Below are 20,258 nucleotides of genomic sequence, written 5' to 3' on the forward strand. Positions count from 1 at the left end.
CAATGAAACCCCCGTGTCATAAATACTGAGCCTACTCCACACCACAACTAAGACCCGACAGAGCCAAATAAATAAATGTTTTTAAAAACAAATAAAGGAGATCCCGAAACTAAAGCACCCAGTTAGCTGTGAGGTGTGGTGCACATGTGAGGGAGGCTGGAGAAGATGGGGCAGTTGGGCAGGACCAGACTTGTCCTTCCTCCAGCAGGCTTATCACTGCTGGGAAACGAAATGCGGAGATGGAAGCGAGCGTATGGAACGTGCCTTGTAAACCTCAGTGGCTCAGCCCTCCTTTCATTTCAGCACTTCTTGAGTGTGAGTAAGGCCTGCCCACAGGGACAGGACAGCCTGCACAGAGCAAGACAGGGGTTACTTGGGAAATGCTGCTACACGGAGGGGTAGCAGGGGCCTGGCAACCAGGCAGAACCTGCAGGGACTGGCTGTGTGCGGCCAGGATTCAAATTAGCCTCAGCCAACATCCTCGGTTCTGCTTCTCTACACTGTTTGGGCACTGTTCCTACAGCATTTCGCAAGAACAACGGATGGCACGTGAGCAAGTTTTTGAATCTCTCTGGCCCCAACTTTCTTGTTTATAAAATGGAAAGGTACGCAGGGGAGATGTGACAACAATCGCGCTCCCTTGTTTAATTACTTGATGTGTGCAGGTGGGGCGCCAGGCGTTTTCTGCGCCTTCTCTCTCAATCCCCACACAGCCCTAATAGTTAAATGTTGTTATTATTCCAATCTTACAGATGGGAAAACAGGGGCTCAAGAAGGGTAAGTGTCATGCACACACACACACACACACACACACGATCATTATAGCCAGTAAAGGGCAGTCAGGACTTGGACCCCAGTTTAGCTCAAGGGCTAAGGCTGGCTGGGCGCTTTGCTGTCACTGCCTCTCTCTTGTCTGACACAGCAGAATATTGCTGTGTCCCCGGCATTCAGGCCCTTTCTCACCCACACATGCCAGGCGGGACCCCTAGGCAAGCTTCCTCCCCATGGACCCTCACACCCTCTGCAGGAAACAGTGATGGCATCGTGACCTCCTCCCAGCCTAGTCCAGCATCCAGGCACTTGTCTTACTAGATGCTCAGAGTCAGCAGCCTTTGAGGGAGAGAGGTGGCTACCTCCAGAGTGGAAACTGCAAGCTCTCCGTCAGCCAAAACCTGCTTTGCAAATCCTCAGCTCTCGGGAGTAGGAAAAAACCTCATGGACAGCTATATATGCCCTCTCAGACACAGACATCTCAGTCACCACCACCACCCTGCCCAGTGACTGCCCAACATGAGCTTGCTTGCTCTCTGAGACAGGAGGCTCACTCTCTGCTGATGTAGACACTTCCCCTGTGTCTACATCCCCTTCTGCCTGACAGCAGATCTGCCTGTCAGAGTTCTTCTATCTACCCCTCTCCAACTGACAACTGCCTCCCTGCAGCTTTCTTCCTTGGAGCTGTTTGCCACCTCCTACCCCCTACCTCCAGCAGACCCCAGAAAGGGGCAGGAGGGGTCTGCACACAGGCAGTCTGACCCCAAGTGTGACTGGTCCCCACTTTGTGGCCTCTCAGGCAACCCTCTCCAATAGTACCCAGCTTGGAACCCACATTCACAGGCAATACCCCTCCATGGGAGCCCCTGGCAGTGGGGTGGGCCCTTCAGGATTGGTGAAGAGGAGGCCAAGCCTCTCTCCTTCATCAAAGCCCTTCATGCTCCCCCTGCTAGACCGCCAAGACTCCTGCCTGACGCCGCCTCCGAGTCACCATGGCAACGGGTAGCCAGGCAATGGGCCAGGTCCAGCCATCCTGCAGACAAGCCCATTTACCTTGGAGCTGGAAACACCAGTTACAGGGACCAAAAGTCCTCTCCAGAAGGACAAAGTGGGGAGGGAGAGAGAAGGAGAAGAGGGATGGAGGGGAGGAGAGATTGGTTACAAAGAGAAAGAGGGAAAGAAGGGAAAGAAAGAGAGGAAATAGAGAATGGGTGCTGGTAGGGAACAAAGCAAGTAGAAGACACATACACACCAGAGAGAAGTGAGGAAGGCAGGAAAGGGCCCCCCCCCACCCCGCCCCCAACCTCCCCTACTGCTCACATTCCTCAAGCCTGAGCTGCTCGCAGCCCTTTGGGACTCTGGCCACAGCTGGGACTTCCTGCCCCAGGAAGCTAACAGCCCATGGCCCCTTGGAGGCCCCAGTTGCTGCTCTGGCCCCTGCCCTCCCCAGATTGTGGGGCCCCTGTCCTAACCCCAGACAGCACTTACAGGCTGTTTCCTGCTTGGGTCCCCATCGTTCCCCTGAGGCCCAGCCTGTCTCTGATCACCAGATCTCCTGCCCCTCCCCCTCATACTCCCACTTCTTGCCCCCGGAGTGTTCAAGAAATCAGTCCCAAGCAGAGCAGAGCGGCAATAATAGGTGTGACTTCATCCACAGAACACACTTCCTTATACTGTGAAAGGAATGAGTCACAGAAGGAGGTCTACCAAGAGGACACCAACCCTCCAGGGGCTGCTTCCAAGGCCCCAAGTCTGGAGGTGGAAGGGTGAGAGTGAGAACTGGGCCTGGCCTGCTCCCTGGTGAGTCTGCTGAGCTGAAGCAGATGGCCCAGTGGTTCTCTGCTGGGCACTTACCATGTTCCAGGGCCTTCCTCAGCCTCAAGCTCTTTGGCTGTAAGATGGCCTTATCATTCTTGGCCTAGTCTCATTCCCACCCCCATGTGCCCTGAACTGTCTCAGAGGAATCTGAGCCCACAAGAAAGGCTTGTTGAAGAGGGATGATCAGGGCAGAGAGAGAAAAAGGAAAAACAGGAAGGCACAGGGGGCTGGCAAGAGGAAAACAGACTGTGCTAGAATCCTGGCCCAGCCTCTGTCTCCCTGGATAATTAATTAAGCCACTCTCAACCTCACTTTGCACATCTGTAAAGTGGGAATAATAATATCATAGTGAGGATTCAATGAGATTATACACAAAATCTTGGACCAAGATCTGACCTGAAGAGTGCTTAAAAAGTACTAGCTCTCCATATTGTTAAAAAGTCAAGGCATTTGTGTGATTTTTGCAGATTCCATACAAAACAGAAATAGACCCACAGTCATAGAAAACAAATTTATGTTTACCAAAGGGGAAAGGGCTGGGGAGGAGGGTAAATTAGAAATTTGGGGTGAACAAATATACACTACTATTAATATAGAGTCCCTTAGACAGCAAGGAGATCAAACCAGTCCATCCTAAAGGAAATTAACGCTGAATATTCATTGGAAGGACTGATGCTGAAGCTGAAGCTCCAGTCCTTTGGCCATCTGGTATGAAGAGCCGACTCACTGGAAAAGACCCTAAGGCTGGGAAAGATTGAAAGCAAAAGGAGAAGGAAATGACAGAATATGAGATAGTTGGATGGCATCACCGACTCAACGGACATGAGTTTGAGCAAACTCTGGGAGATAGTGAAGGACAGGGAAGCCTGGCATGCTGCAGTCTGTGGGGTTATAAAGAGTCAGACACAAGTTAGCGACTGAACAGTAACAATATATGTAAAATGGATAAACGACAGGGACTTACTGTATAGCACAGGGAACTGTATTCAGTATCTTGTACTAACCTATAATGGAAAAGAATCTAAAAGGATAGAGGCATTGTCGAAGGACACAGGAAATCATCCTAACCAAAGAGCCTGCACTGGTCCCTAGGGTAAGAGATGCCCACTATAAGTGGCCAGGCAGCCTTGGTAGAGCCCACAGAAGGCTTCAGGGCAAGGACCCAGGCTTCAGGTGGAGTGGAGAGCTGCAGGAAGCTCCTGGCAATGGTGGGGATCAGATGGGCCTTTCAGCCCCACCCCGGGACAGTCATTTCCAAATAAAACATGCCATCTGCCTACCATCAGGGCTTCATTTCAGCCGTGGATCAAGATGTTGAATAGGATGGTGTCTGTAGCACTCCATGGGGGCCTCCCCCAGATGACCACTCACAGTTTAACCAGACTCAACAAATTCTCATCTCCCAGGCCCCTGAAAGGCTCAAGATGCCTCACTAAGGAAATGGTTTCTTGGAATAGAAGGCAGTGATCACTAGAAACCAGCTTGGGTTTATGGGGAACAAGGCATTCCAGGCACAAGGAAAAGAGTTCACCAGGGCAGGAATAGACATATTGTTGCGTCCGCACAGACCCAGAATATTGTGAGTGTTCAGTAGACATGAGTTAAATCGAGCCTGGGAGCCATCTCCCACATTTGTGTGCTCTGTTCAGCATTTGGTTAAAAGACTTGAATGAAGACACACTTGGTCACACATGGCCACCTGAAAGGCTGTAACTTTTAGACAGAAAACCAAACAGATGAAAATGAATGAGTCATGCTATCAACCTGCACCTCAGTTTTTCTGTTGCTGTCACTTTGCTCTAAGATATTTGTGTGCTTGGGCTTTCCAGCTGGCCCAGTGGTAAAGAATCCGCCTCCCAATGCAGGAGACGCAAGAGATGCAGGTTCGGTCCCTGAGTCGGGAAGATCCCCTGGAGCAGGAAATGCCAACCCACTCCACTATGTTTGCCTAGAGAATTCCATGGGCAGAGGAGCCTGGGGGGCTACAGTCCATAGGGGGTTGCACAGAGTCAGACACAACTGAGCACAGATCACATATACGTGTGCTGGGGTGGCACTAGCTTTGTGGTTGTTTCTGCAAAAATGGCCTCATGGTTTCCTACATCCACAAGCTCAACAAGTCCTGCTGCATCCAAACGGGGCCCAAGGGCTGCTGGAGGACTCTTTGGAGGTGAGAGGCGGAAACGTGTTCAAGACAGGAGTGACTAGGTGGCAGGGAACAGACGGCCTCTCGCTGGGGTACGGCAGACAGTGTGAGGCCCAGCCCAGCGAGGGGGGAACAGAGGGGACAGCGGGTGGCACAGGGTGGACAGTCAGGCAACAGGAGGGACAGCGAGAGGGCCGGGCTGCGTATGGCCTGGGTGCCAGACCTCTGGCTACAAATGCAAGGGCTGGCTGAGTCAGGACAAGAGGGTCCTGGTAAGGAATAAAACCCAGACTACACAGGAACAGACAAGGTTAGAAAGAGGCTAATTCTGGCTGGGGATCAACAGCAATCTTTTCTTAAAACTCCATTCCTTCCTTCAAGAAGATACTGGGAGTACAACACTGACCAACCCAGACTCTCCACTCACGAACAGACAATAAACAAAGGAACAAGACCATTTTCGAGGGAAAAGTGATACAAGAAGGAAGACAGCGAGGAGCACTATCTACAACAGCCAAGTCATGGAGGCAACTAAACGTTCATCAACAGAGGAATGGCTAAAGGAGACACGGAACATACACGGAATATCAGTCATAAAAAAGAAGGAAACAATGCCGTTTTCAGCAACACGGACAGACCCAGAGATCATACCAAGCGCAGTCAGGCAGAGAAAGACAAATATCACATATCATTTATATGTGGAATCTAAAAAAGTGATACAAAGGAACTCATGTACAAAACAAACAGACTCACAGACACAGAAAACAAACCTGAAGTTACCAAAGGGGATGGGGGTGGGGTGGGAATAAATTAGGAGTTCGGGATGAACAAAAACACACTACTATATATGAACTAGATAAACAAGGTCCTACTGTATAGCACAGAGAACTGAACTCCATGCTTGTAATAACTTATAATTAGGAAAGAATTTGAAAAAGAATATATATGCATAACCGAATCACTTTGCTATACACATGAAACTAACACAAGGTTACATATAAACTATATTTCAATTCTTTTTGTTTTTTAAATATTTCAATTTTTAAAAAGAAGAAGAGGGCTTCCCTGGTGGTGCACCTGCCAAGGGACATGGGTTTGATCCCTAGTCTGGGAGGATTCCACACACCGCATGCAGAGCATCTAAGCCCGTACTCCATAGCTGCTGAGTCCTCACTCTAGGACCCGCAAGCTACAACTGCCGAGCCCACGTGCCTAGATCCCACGCTCTGCAGCAAGAGAAGCCACTACAGTGAAAAGCCCACACACTGCCAGGAAGAGAAGCCGCTGCTCACTGCAACTAGAGAGAGCCCACGCAAAGCAAGGAAGACCCAGTGTGGCCAAATAGATAAATAGAAATTTTACTAACACCTAAAAAGAAGAGATGTGAAAGAGAGATGAGGTGGTGGACTGGAAGGGGCTAATTTAGACTGGGTAATCAAGGAGGGTCATGGCCACGATCTGAATGAGACAAGCAAGAGTGACTGGGCAAGGCTCTGGGGGCACAGGGTCCCAGGCAGGGGAGCAGAGTGTGTAGAGGAACAGGGAGAGCTTGGCTGCCAGAGGAGCAGTATGGTGGGCAGTGAGGCTGGAGCAGTGTCAGGGAGAAGGGAACGAACTAGTCCCACATTGCCCAAAGCCTCAAGTTCCAGTGGAATTTGTATTCTACTCCACGAGTGATGGGAAGAACTGGAGGCTGTGAATGGGGAGAGAGATGATCTGACCTGCATTTTAATATCACTTTGCTGTCGTATGGGGCTTCCCACGTGGCTCAGTGGTAAAAAAAAAACCCACCTGCCAATGCAGGAGACACCGGTTCGATCCCTGGCTTAGGAAAATCTGGAGGAGGAAACGGCAACCCACTCCAGTATTCTTGCCTGGAAAAAATCCCATGGACAGAAGAGCTTGGCAGGCTACAGTCCATGGGGTCAAAGAGTTGGACACGGCTGAGCACCCGCATGCTGTTGTGTGAGGGCAGACTGCAGGGTGAGAGAAGAAGCAGGGAGACTCCTCCGTGGGCAACTGCAGTCCAAAGGGAGATGATGGACCCAGGTGTATTTGGGAGGTGGAAGCATCATGACTTGCTGATAGCTTCCATGTGTGAGAGGGACAGAACAGGAGGATGCAGGGAGGACAGGACTGAGTGGCTGAACAACGAGGACAAAGCTGGTAAGAGAGGGGTCTCCATGTGCCAGAGACCACCTATGTACGGCCCAGGGGCGGTCCCAAAATTGCTCTCCCAGAAGCTCTAAGACCACCGTTTAGAATCGATGGCTGATACTTACTGTGCACCTTCTGTGTGCTAGGCCTAGTCCTTGGGGGTCCTTTAATTCTCCAGTGCACCCTGAATCAGGAGTCCTCCTTTTACCGTCGAGGAAAAGGAAACTCAGGGAATGTGGAAAGATCCACGCAAGGACACATGACCAGTAAAAGACAGAGCAGAGACTGGATGTGGGTTTTTCTGACTCCAGAGCCTGGCAGGGGTGCTGCCCCAAGGGATGCCAGCCCTGGAGGGGGGTCGGATCACTCAGCCCACACGACTTTTCAGACAAAGCCTGGCACTTGGGAGACCCTCCATAGGTTGCCTCCTGGCTCTCCTGCCTTCCAGGTGATATGGAGAAAGCTGGATAGGGAGTGGTCCCTGGCCAGTCCATCCCCCCTGGGCTGTGGGAATCACCATCCCCCCCACCATGGCCTCTTCAGAGGGCCTACCGGGCTCAGAAGTCCCTCCCGGTCTAAGCAGGAGTGAGACACACCTTCCCTTAGTCTGGCAGCCTGGGAGCTCCACTTTCATCTTCCAAAGCATTGGCAGGTGGGTGGGGACCAGTCACTCTCAGCCTCAGGGTGGGGTGGAGGAAGCAATGCTGTGCTTGCCCTTTCCCTTGACCCAAAGTTATTCAGTCTTTGGGTCCCTTCCTCTCCCCGGGCCCATATGTCCCACATACCCCACCACTCTCAAAGCCTGTAGGCAGGCCATCCAGTCTCTATGCATCACGGAGCTACCCTCCTTGACACAAAGCAGGCTCAAATGACAGGGACCATTATTACCTCCAAGTCTATGTGTTACCGACGAGAAAACTAAGGCTGGGAAAACGTAGCCACTAGCCGCTTGAGCCAGCCAGAGCCTTCCGACTCCAGACCACCATCCCTCCCACAGCCCTGAGAGGCAGTATCACCAGAGAAGGAGAGGAGCTGGTCTCTCCACAGCCCCTACAAGGGATCAAATGGAAATTGAGACCCACCTGGTTTGGCTTAGCCCTGAAGTGTGCTGTAAATCTGAGGCTGCTTTAGGAAGACTTGAAAGCCACTCCCCTTCCTGACCTCTGACCTGGATTCCAGGCCTGGGAGCAGGGCCACACCCCAGGGCGGATCAGAGCCAGTTTTAGAGATGGAGAGGCCAGGGTTCACATCCTGAAGGATGGGCCTCGAGGGGCCACCTCAAGGGTGCTGCCAGCCAGTCTGCTGACTCTCTGCACTTTTGAACAACCAGACCAGGTAAAACACATACAGTCACTTTTAAACTGTAAAGTGGGCGCACATATGAGGAGAAAAACTCCTTGAGAACAGGAACCAGGTCCCATGTCTCTCTAGAGAACCAGGGCCTCCCTATAATTTTTTTCCCCCCCAAATCTATTGAGACACAGTTGACAAATAAAAGTTGTACACATGCAGGTTGCAAAACGCGATGTTTGGATATACATATATATTGTGGAATGACCACCACAATCAAGCTAATCAAGACACCATCACATCAGTTACCCTTTCTGGGGTGAGGAGCGAGGACATTTATGTTCCACATTCTTAGCAAATTTCCAGTACATAAGACATTATTATTAACTACAGTCACCATGCTGTACTTCAGGTCTCCAGAACTTATTCATCTTACAACTGAAAGTTTGTACCTTCTGACCAACATTTTCCCATCCCCCCCGCCCCCCACCAGTCTACTATACATTTTTCCCCCGCTTTGGCTGCATGGTGAAGCATACAGGATCTTAGTTCCCTGACCAGGGATCAAACCCACAGCCCCTGCAGTGGAAGCTCAAGAGTCTGAACCACTGGACCACCAAGGAAGTCAGCTACTATACTTTTTTGAGCACCTACTATGTTCCATTTATATATATTATATAATGGCTTTGTATCCACAAGCCATTTAATGCTGGAGATGGTGAAGGATAAGGAGGCCTGGCGTGCTGTAGTCCATGGGGTCGCAAAGAGCTGGACAAGACTGAGCGGGACAACTGGACCCTGAGAGAGACAACACTCCCTCTTGCACAGACAAGGGAACTGAAGCCAGGCCACCTGAGGCCACTCAGCTCTGGGTGGTGGAGCTGGGACTTTGCTTTTTTCACTAACAGAGCTCTTTCTACTCATTCACTAGGCTTCCTCTCCAGAAGAGATGCTTAACACTTAATGTCTACTCACATTAATTACTATTAATTAGTCTGATTTGCTGAGAGCAGATTATTACTACCAAAGAAGGCCCAGGCATGATATTATATAGGCAAGGGGGCCAGGGAGGGAGGGACTCCTCAAGGAGTCAGTGCCAAATGCTCTCCCTATTCCTTTGGAAAGACTTTTCCCCACATTTTATAAACCTCCGCCTGGACCATGCTTTCTAACCCGGAAAAGTTTTCAAAGCTGAGCTACACCATCATCCTCTCCAGGGAGACCACCCTCTCCTACAGGCTGTGAGGGGCCACCTCTGCGCTTCCCTCTGTACAGCCCAGTCACACCGCGCTGTCATCGTAGGCTTGAACCTCAGTCTTTCTATCAGTTAGGGGGCACCTGAGGACAGGTCCAGTCTGACTCATCCCTGTGTCCCCCAAATGCTGGACTCTGGTCCTTTCCATCACTGCCCAATGCCACCTCCTACCCACAAGGAGGCTACTTCTGGGAACAGCAGGAACATGCAGGCCCACAGCCAGGGAGCTGGCAGAGGACCCAGCCAGCAGCACCATCTGTCCCTGGAGCCACAGGACACAAGAGGCACAAGGCAGAGGTGTCAGTCCCTCGGCTCAGCCAGGTCAGCCCGGGACAAGGAGAAGAACCACAACACCGGGGCCCCTGCCCAGCTGCAGCTGAGCATGACAGGCTTCGAATTCTCTAACTCACTCAAAGTGACTCGGGGCCAGAGCTTTGGTTTTCTCAGCTGTAAAGCTAGATGAAAACCAGCAGCCTTGCAGAGCTGTTGGGAGGTTTAACTAAGCCTGACACTCAGTAGGTGTTCAACAAAAGGTAGTATTTACCATATCACCCAACCCACTGATCCTGTCATTGACCCACTAAGGAAACTGAAGTCCAGAGGAGTCAGAAAGAAAAGAACCAATATTTACTATAGTCAATTACGTGTCAAGTTCTACACTCCTCCAATGCCTTTAATCTTGCCAACAATCTAACAAGATCTGCAGGAACAGACCTGCTTCACAGGAAAAGGCCTACAAAGATGAAGTGAGTGAACATCTCAAAGGCAGTTAGCACTTAGCACTGTCCAGCTTGGGCCCAGGCTCCTGGACCAGGCACACGTAAAGGGCAGAGGTGCAGCCTCTCCAGGCCATGGTATGTATGAGGTTGAAGCAGAAGGTCAGCTCTGAATCTGCATTGTCAGTGTGTGAAGGTAGGCAGAGGAGGTTGGCATGGGTGAGTCTGGGTGGGAAGTGAGGCTACTTACTGAGGCTACTTACAAAGGCTGGGAAAGGGGTCCCACTTAGCAGGTAGAGGTTCTGAGTCTCTTGCCACCAATGCAAGCCCTGCACTTCCCCTTACTTCTCTATGCCTTGCCTGCATCAGGGTGCTGATCCCACGGTCCACCTCCCAATTGTGAGCGGTCGGGGTGGATGAGAAGCAGTGGGGACCTTCACAGCACAGGCCATTCAGAGGAGAGGAACTCCTTTGACATGTCTCCCTGGGCTGCTGAGCTCAGTATGCAGGGACTACACACCACGGCACCAAGGCTCTAGAGAGCCCCAAGGAGTGCACAGCCTGGTGGGCAGGGCAACATGACTCACAGCACTCCAAACCTCAAACCCTGCTCACGGGGCCCAGGCCCCCAGCCTGCAGCTCATCGTAGCCTTGTCTCAGACCCTTCCAGCTGCTCTGCCCTCACTCACTCCCAGCCACACCAGCCTCCCTTCAGCAGCTTGCCAAGCTCCCCCCACCTTGGAGCCTGCAAATGAATGCTATTCCGTCTGCCTGGAATGCTCTCCCCCCAACTCCTCCCATGGCTGCCTCCTTTTTAGCCGCTGGGTCTCTGCTCAGCTGTCACCTGGTAGGAGAACTCTCTTCTGACCTCTCTCATTATTCTCTAACAGTTCTCCGTTCCCCAGACAACCTGAGTTTAACCTCGGCAGTGCCACTTACTAGCTGTGTGACCTTGGGCAAGTTACTTAACCTCTCTGTGTCAGTTTCATCTTTAATATGGGCACAGCACCACTATCTACTTCACAGACTTGTTATAAGGAATATATGAGCTAATGCAAGCTTGTCACCTAGCTCGTATTTATGACATTTATTATTACTATTCACAGCTCTTATCGCAGATTTTCATTGTATATTTCTTTGACTACCTTTTCACTATGTCTCCCTCATTAGCTATCAGCTCACAACAGCCTGGGTTCATCACAGAATACTCAGTCCTGACACAGGCTAATCACTGTAGAAGAAACACCAGAGGCCAACACAACATCCCAGGGAAACACCATTAATTCTGGGAGCAGAAGGATGGAGGTTTGAAAGGGAATGATGGCTGAGCCGGGTTTTAAAGGATGAAGATGAGTCCTCCAAACAGACTAAGAACACCAAGTCTATCCACCCAGGGCTGAGACTGGGGTTCAGATGCGGCTCCCAAATAGGCTGAAGCTAAGCATCCGAGTTTTGTCTCCTCTGGGAAGACTTCTGGGAACCCTTCAGCCCCCTCTGAGCCATCATGGCCGCCCATTTGTCCACAAGTTTTTGTGTTCCTGCTACATGAGAGACACAGTGTTTTATGTCTAGGGTTTTCTCTTCCCCCACCACTCAGTGGGGTAGTTGAGGAAGCCAGGCCCCTGCTTTTCACTGTCAGAACCAATCTCAAAGTGGTGCTCAAACCCTTTGCAAACATCTAGACCCCCAGGATGTCCAGGCTGATGGAGACCTCAGAGAACAACCAGGAAAGGGGAGCACCTGGCCTAAGGTTAAGCATGAACAATGGGGTGAAGATGAGATGTTAATCCAGAGGTGGCCAAGTACTGTGTCCTAAACCTCCTCACACTTTGAACTAGACCCCAGTTGAGGCTGGGGGTGGGGAGCGGTTCCAACAGCTGTCCTCAGGTTCGAGGGGAAGCGGCGGGTTGCAACAAGGGGCCGGAAGCAGCAGGCAGGTCTGTGGGCTGGTGAACAGGTGCACAGATGCCCACAGCGGCATCTGGTCTTCTATTACCTGTCAGCAGCACCACCAGGTGCAGGGCTTGCCGGGGAAACTGGGACAAACAACCCCTTCCTCATTCCCAGGGTAAGTGAAGTCCTGGGCCCCTTGGGGGATTGCCTAGACAGGGCTAGAACCCAGTTTTAATAGAGGTTCACAGCCTCCCACAGGGTGCCCGCAGGTCCCTGCCAACCCAGGAAGGCGGGACTCAGTACCCAGTACAGACTGACCACTTGCATGGGGAAGAAGGGTCTCCACCGAGAGAAACAGGACAAGTGACCCTTGCAGCACCACCATACGGGCATCAGCGCTCCTCCAGCCTCGTCCCCCCAGCCTGGCAGCAGACCTGCAACCTCATTCACTCACTCGCTCACACCTGCCGAGTGCTCGCTGGGTACCCAGTAACAGGTGAGAGCCAGAGCCGACCCCAAAATGCTCACTGTTTGCAGTGCCATGTGACCCTGACAAGGGCCCTGGAACCCTGGGAAGCAGGGCTTGTGGGTTATCTGAGGACTCCGTTTAACCCAGTTCTCTTTGTCCCCAGGGAAGAGTTTGGTGGAGTTTTTTGGTTTGCTTGCTTTTCATTGAAAACCGCTCTGGTAACAAACTCAGCAAATGGTCTCCTCCTGTATTCTGGGAGAACTTGGAGAACTCAGGAGGAAACAAGGGGAGTCCAAGGAGATCTGCCATTCAGGCAGCAATCCAAAGGTGGTGATCTAGGGCACAGTGTTCTCAGCCAGTATGAGGTCACCATGTCACCTATGAGCCCAACTTCCATGCCCACCCCTACCTCTACTCTCAGACTCAGGGTGCGGGTGGGGGCAAATGTGGGGAAGCAGCATGCCAGCTGGGCTCCGAGTTGGGACACGTGGGTGGGAATCCCATTCTGGGCTTTCATCGGGCCTAGCCTTAAGTTCTCTAGGAGCTCAAACTCTAGAGCCAGACTGCCCAAGTTCAAATCTCCACTGCCAGTTTCTTCCAGTGTGATACTGGGCAAGTCTTCAACCTCTCTGAGACTCAGTTTCCTCATGGAGGACGTGGAGATGATAAATGCACCTATCTCACAAAGAACTGGAGGAGTTATAAACACAAAGCATTTCATATGATGCCTAGCACGGTCAGCTGTATAAGGATTTGCTACTGCTGTCATCTCTGTGATAAAGACATGTTGCTCCTCCACTGCCTTCTCCCTGGTTACTGATGAGGATCAACAGGAAAAGAGTCATGAAGGGTTAAAGACAACAGCGCACAAGAGAAGACACAGACAGCCCTACCCACCCGGAAGAGGCTCTCTGCCCTGCACTCAGGGATGGGACCAAGAAGCCCTGATGCTCAGATCCCATCCTTGGTCTCACTGAGAAGCTGCCTGTGCCCACTGGTTCATTAAGCATTCCCAGGCCTGGCCACATCCAACCTGGTGCTGGGAACACCAAGAGCTGCCTCAAGTGGTGGGAGAGAGGGACATGCAAATTCCACACACAATCCACGGTGGGAAGGAGCTAGCACAGAGGCTTGTCGTGTCAAGAGAAATCTGGGAAAGCTTTCCAGAGGAGGCAGCATCTGAGCAGAGATCAGAGGCTCAGAAGAAACTTATCATGGAGACAAGTTCGCCGGAAGCTGCGGGGGAGTATGGCGGTGGGGGAGGGGTGGGGGGGTCACTTAACAGAGAGCACTCTTGCAGAGGAGGGAACAAGCGTGGTGCACTGAGGCAGTGGCAAGCTGTTCAGTATGGCTGCCATACTAAACGCAGAGGCGTGGGGAAGGGGGATGAGGAGGGAAAGGGGGGCAGAGGCAGATTACCAAGATCCCTTCGTATAAGGTAAGGCACGTGAGCGTGATACCCAAGGCAGCCTTCTGAACAGGTGAGGAATAATTACATTTGCCTTTTAGAAGCATCTCTGTAGTGGAGGGTGAGTAGGAGGGGGTGGACCTGAGACAGGGAAGCAGGGAAGGAAAGGTGCTGGGCCAGTTGAGGACGGTGAGGTCTGGGCTGAGTGGTGGTCGTGCAGATACAGGAAGGGAGTGGAGAAGAGATGTCTTTATTTACCCCTTTTTAAAGGGTTTCCCCCAAAATATCTTCAGAGGACACTCACTCTACGCCCATCGCATGTCTGCCAGTCTGTCCTGAACCTTTTTCCATTTACCAGATCAAAGGCCCCCACCAGGGACCGCTGAGCACTTGGGTCTGTCTGGTGCCTCAGCATCCAATCTCAGCTCCAAAGTCCCCGTTAAGAGGCTTCAGGGAAACGTTCTCTGCAAGGTTACCTTGCAGATCACCTTCCCAACAGCCCTCACTTGGTCCTGCACATGCTCTCCCAAGGAGGTCATCATCCCCAAGAACCCTTCGGTTTCAGTCTGCCATACTCTCACCCACACGCACACCACTAGCCTGTAACTTTTAGCAGCTCCAAGCCCTTTGAGCCCTGAACCCTGAGAGTTAAACACCACAGAACCACAGAGCTCAGTCATCCGGCAGAAACAAGCTTGGAACTCCACGGGGAGACACACACACACCCAGAGTAGAATCCCAGATGCCAAGAACTTGCCAAAGATGATTCTATTCAACCCAGCTAGTCAGCCTAACGGCCCCTGGAGTTTGTTTGGTGATTGTTGCTTATAATGAACCAGCCTAGGAGCTCTGAAATTTCTCCTTGCAGAGAGAGCTAGAAAATGGCCCGTGGAAAGGGAGAGAGAAGACGTAGGACTCCTAACTTCAAATGGAAACTTCAGTTCTCTTTTGGGATCCCCAGACTCCAGTCCCCTCCCTCTGCCTCCAAGCCTCCCTCCCCTACCCACCCTCCATACCCTTCGCAGGTGACTTCCGACAGTCTGGATCATTGCTGCCGTGGCCCGCTAGCTGGTCGCACCCTCCTCGGAGAGACACTGGTCAGAGAGACTCTGACAGCCGGCTCCAACTCAGAACGCAGCGGATCACCTCGCCTCCCACTCCTCCTCCCCTTCCCCACTCCTGCCCTCCTGAGCCAGCCCGGGCCCTTTCTCAGACTGCCCCCCTCCCCTAGAGCCCCGCACAGAGGCTCCTGTGCCTGCTGCTCAGCGCAGAGGAAGGAGAGAGGCTGCCAGCTGGGCCACAGCCACGTCAGGAGCCCTGTGTCCGCCCACTGGGCAGCCAGCCGGACACTCACTACACCTCCAGCCACCGCCAAACTTGGTCACCTCCTCTCCTAGCCCCTGACATCCTCCCCACAGGGTCTCTGCTCTGGGATCACTCCCGGTCCCAGCCAGGAAGACTGACAGAACGGGCACCAGGTTTCCATCCGTCCACAAAGGGTCAGGCCAGAAGGTGGCAGGAGGCCAGGGAGCTGCCAGCAGCCTCCCAGAGAGATACCAGATCCACCTGCTAGGACTCTTCACCCTTGGGGTGCCGCCTCACGCTCCGGCCTGCCAGCATCAAGCAGCTGCTGGCCAGGGACAGAGCACACCCCCTCACTTCCTTAAAATAGGCAGTGTGACTTTTCTAAAAGTGACACCTACCAAATTCCACCCACGGGCACCACAGAGTTCAGCCCCTAGGCACCCACCCCAGCCCCTCTGTAGCCACTACTGACTAAAAGAACACCAAGATTTTCCCTTCTCCCCCTCACTTCTGCAAGAGACATGGTGAGGCAGACTTGACACACGCATGGGATTTCTCATGACAGGCCAACAGAATCAAGTGCTTGGTGCTTAGGGAAAGAAGGAGGGGAGCGGAATGTAGGCTGCGATGGACACGTGCATGGTGCACAACAGCGCCTCACTGCAACCTTCACCCACTGTGTGCTGGGCTCACCACGCCCTCATTTCAACCCCCGCACGGTCGCTTGGGGAGGGCAGGTGGGGTGTCCCAGGTGGCACAGCTGTTGAGTGCAGAGCTGTACTGGAACAGAGGTCAGTCTGATTCTGAGGCCTCTGCCCCTCGCTGCCTCTAGTTCACTTACCACGAGCCTAATGTCTCCCCCTGGGCCTAAGACAACTGGGTTCCGGCCTGTTTTTTTTTTTTCACTAATGTGCTGTGCGACTCTGGGCAAGTTTCCGGCTTTCTCTGGGCCCTCTTGTTCTAGGAGTCAAGGACTCTAACGTCCATCACTATGAGCTCAGGCCCTCCCTTCGAAGAGTTTATGTCTGTCAGTAAGCTTCAGTGTCAACAAATGAAAAATTAAAGTCAAGCCTTAAAAATGGCAAGATGGGGACTTCCCTGGTAGTCCAGTGGCTAAGACTCTGAGCTTAATGCAAGGAACCTGGGTTCGATCCCTGGTCAGGAAACTAGATCCCACATACTGAGACTAAGATCAGCGGCAGCCAAACAAATAAACAATTCTTGTTTTTAATGGCAAGATGGTCCAAGCATGGCACTGAGGGTTGGGGTAATCTGGGAGGCTTCGTGGAGGAGGCAGTGCTAGAGCTGGAACGGAGGCTGAATCAGCTGAGAAGAGGGAAGAGGTGGGAGGCCTTAAGGGAACAGAACAGGATGCAGTCATAGGCAGTAACCATCCTCATATTGTAGGAAAAAGCTGGAAATCTATCACTGAGGACCCTGAATGCCAGGAAACAGGGTTTAAGCATCAAGGAGCCTCTGAGTTGAAGTTTGTGTTCAACATGATAAAAAGCCATGTGAGGTGAAGAGGACAGGTGTCACGAGAACCTTCTGGACAGGTAAGAAAAACAGCTCAGAAAGAGGACAGTTCATCTCACTAGATAAAGCAGGCAGGAGGACAATTTCCGGGTCTTCATTGTGCAGATGAGGGGGAGGAAACCCAGAAGGCCTCTGGGCCCAGCCCTAGCCTCTCTCCAGAGATGTCTGGACTCAGACTCACTGCACTCAGTCTAGTCCCCTCATCTTACCGATGAGCACATTGAGACCCAGGGATGAAAACTGAGCCAACCAGAGTCTCACAGTTAGGCAGCTGTCTAGAATCACCACTCCTGACCTCAAACCTAGAGTCCTGGCCACCAACACCACAGCAAGGCATAAAATACGAAAGGCTTCATTCAGTTAGACTTATGAGAAGACTTCCAGCAAGGCTGAATCGACGTACTATCAAGAACTAGGTCTTTCTGCAGAGGCCCCAGCAGCCCACGAAGGTCTCCCTCCCCTTTGCTATTTATTACAGAACTGACCCTTGCGTCTCTTCAGCAGCTCTGTTTGGTCTATTACTCCAATGAATATTTCCTGGGTGTCTGTCTCCCCTTTCCAACTTGGAAGCCCCTTGATGGCTGAGATCCCATCTTCCTGATCTTTGTGCCTCTCCCACAAGCCCCCAGACCAGGGCCCTAAATGCAGAAGGCATGAGACACACCTGATGAATCATAGTCCTGGAAAGGTGAATTGAGAAGAGATCTTCAGTGATAGCTAGTCAGTAGTTCTCCAACCTCAGCCTGCATCAGAATCAGCCAGAGGACTTTTTTATTTTTGGCCACAATGAGAGGCATGTGGAATCTTAGTTCCCTGACCAGGATTTGAACCTGCACTCACTGGCTATTCAGGAGACGCAGGTTCAGGAAGATCCCCTGGAGAAGGAAATGGCAACTTACTCCAGTTTTCTTGCTTGGGAAATCCCATGGACAGAGGAGCCTGGCAGGCTACAGGTCTATGGGGTCACAAGCAATTGGGCAAGACTTACACGACGAGGACTGAGCATGCATGCACTGCAGTGGAAGCGCAAAGTCTTAACCGCTGGACCACCAGGGAAGTCCCCAGAGGGCTTACTGAAATACAGATCACTGGGACCCACCTTCAGCAGAGCTCCAACAGAGCCCAAGAATTTGCATGTCTAACAAGATCCCAGATAACCACAATGGTGTGATCACTCACCTAGAGCCAGACATCCTGGAATGTGAAGTCTAGTGGGCCTTAGGAAGCATCACTACGAACAAAGATAGTGGAGGTGATGGAATTTCAGTTGAGCTATTTCAAATCCTGAAAGATGATGCTGTGAAAGTGCTGTACTCAATATGTCAGCAAATTTGGAAAACTCAGCAGTGGCCTCAGGACTGGAAAAGGTCAGTTTTCATTCCAATCCCAAAGAAAGGCAATGTCAAAGAATGCTCAGACTACCGCACAATTGCACTCATCTCACACGCTGGCAAATTAATGCTCAAAATTCTCCAAGTCAGGTTTCAACAGTACGTGAACCATAAACTTGAAGATGTTCAAGCTGGATTTAGAAAAGGCAGAGGAACCAGAGATCAAATTGCCAACATCCACTGGATCAGGGAAAAAGCAAGAGTTCCAGAAAAATATCTACTTCTGCTTTTAACTATGCCAAAGCCTTTGGCTGTGTGGATCACAACAAATTGTGGGAAATTCTTCAAGAGATGGGAATACCAGACCACCTGACCTGCCTCCTGAGAAATCTGTATGCAGGTCAAGAAGCAACAGTTAGAACTGGACATGGAACAACAGACTAGTTCCAAATCAGGAAAGGAGCACATCAAGGCTGTATATTGTCACCCTGCTTATTTAACTTATATGCAGAGTACATCATGCAAAATGCTAGGCTGAATGAAGCACAAGCTGGAATCAAGATTGCCGGGAGAAATATCAATAACCTCAGATATGCAGATGACACCACCCTTACGGGGGAAAGGAAAGAAGAACTAAAGAGCCTCTTGATGAAAGTGAAAGAAGACAGTGAAAAAGTTGGCTTAAAGCTCAACATTCAGAAAACTAAGATCATAGCATCTGGTCCTATCACTTCATGGCAAACAGATAAGGAAACAATGGAAATATTGAGAGACTTTATCTTCTTGGGCTTCAAAATCACTGGAGATGGTGACTGCAGCCATGAAATTAAAAGATTTCTCGCTCCCTGAAAGAAAAGCTATGACCAACCTAGACAGCATATTAAAAAGCGGAGACATTACTTTGCCAACAAAGGTCCGTCTAGTCAAGGCTATGGTTTTTCCAGTGGTCATGTATGGATGTGAGAGTTGGACTATAAAGAAAGCTGAGCGCCAAAGAATTGATGCTTTTGAGCTGTGGTGTTGGAGAAGACTCTTGAGAGTCCCTTGGACTGCAAGGAGATCAAACCAGTCAATCAAAGGAAATTAGTCCTGAATATTCATTGGAAGGAATGATGCTGAAGCTGAAGCTCCAATACTTTGACCACCTGATGTGAAGAACTGACTCACTTGGAAAAGACCCTGATGCTGGGAAAGACTGAAGGGAAGAGGAGAAGGGGTCAACAGAGGATGAGATGGTTGGACGGCATCACTGAGTCAATGGACATGAGTTGGAGTAAGCTCCAGGAGTTGGTGATGGACAGGGAAGCCTGGTGTGCTGCAGTCCATGGGGTCGCAAAGAGTCAAACACAACTGAGCGACTGAACTGAACTGAACTGAACAAGATCCCAAGTGAGACTGATGCTGCTGGTCCAGGGACCTCACTTTGACAGCCCGTGAGTTATGTCAGTCTTCCCATTTTAAGCTGGGAAAAATGAGGCCCTGAGGTTTTAAAGGCAAACGCTGACAGTATATCACTATCGTCATCATCATAATCATCATCGGCATCATCACTGTCATTTTAGCCCTTCATTATAGCCCTTCTCACCTGCCCAGCACTGGCTAAGCACGTCATGTTTGCTACCATCTCTGGGCCTCACCTTACCAGGAAGGTACTGTGATTGTTTTTCTCCTGCAGAGGCAATGACAGAGGCAGAGTCTAAAGTCACACAGTTGGTAACAGCCGGCATTGCAACTGGCACACTGATCTAGGTCCAGAGCCCAGAAGTTTAACCCCCACTCTACACAACCTGCTTACAGCTTATGCTGACCAGGAATTCTCTAGAGGTTGCCAAATCCAGTGGGTTCATTCCCAGTGAGGGATGAGCCTGTGGCACCCTCAGCCCAAAGGCTGGGTGCTCGAGTGGTCCATGTCTAGAGGAAGACTGCCTCTTAAGTCTCGTGACCCCAGAGTATTTTCTGCCTCAAACACTTCTTTTCCCACAGTTACATCCTTCTTCTGACCCCACCGATGGGGGCCTTCCTGGCTGGAGGATGAAAGTCTGCATCAATTCTTCAGGTCCAAGTACCAGCCCTACCCCTACTCAGCAACAAAATAAATGAAACAGTCTCTATTCCTACTCCATGGCGACACCGGGTTGTCACTGTCAGTCGTGGGTCTCCTCC

The 20,258-nt window shown here is 51.2% G+C and overlaps 1 protein-coding gene across 2 annotated transcripts in view; it reads right to left on the reverse strand.

The window, feature by feature from the left end:
- The window catches only part of ACOT11 (acyl-CoA thioesterase 11), a 47,472-nt gene extending 32,401 nt beyond the window's left edge, over positions 1–15,071 (reverse strand). For both annotated transcript variants that reach the window (XM_052636836.1, XM_052636837.1), the window contains exon 1: positions 14,940–15,071. In XM_052636836.1, the coding sequence (XP_052492796.1) occupies positions 14,940–14,972 (33 nt within the window). In that variant the 5' untranslated portion in view covers positions 14,973–15,071. The remainder of the gene's footprint in view (positions 1–14,939) is intronic.
- Between the last annotated feature and the right edge of the window lie 5,187 nt (positions 15,072–20,258).

This window comes from Budorcas taxicolor, chromosome 3 (assembly GCF_023091745.1).
Source record: "Budorcas taxicolor isolate Tak-1 chromosome 3, Takin1.1, whole genome shotgun sequence".
Classification (NCBI taxonomy): Eukaryota; Metazoa; Chordata; class Mammalia; order Artiodactyla; family Bovidae; genus Budorcas; species Budorcas taxicolor.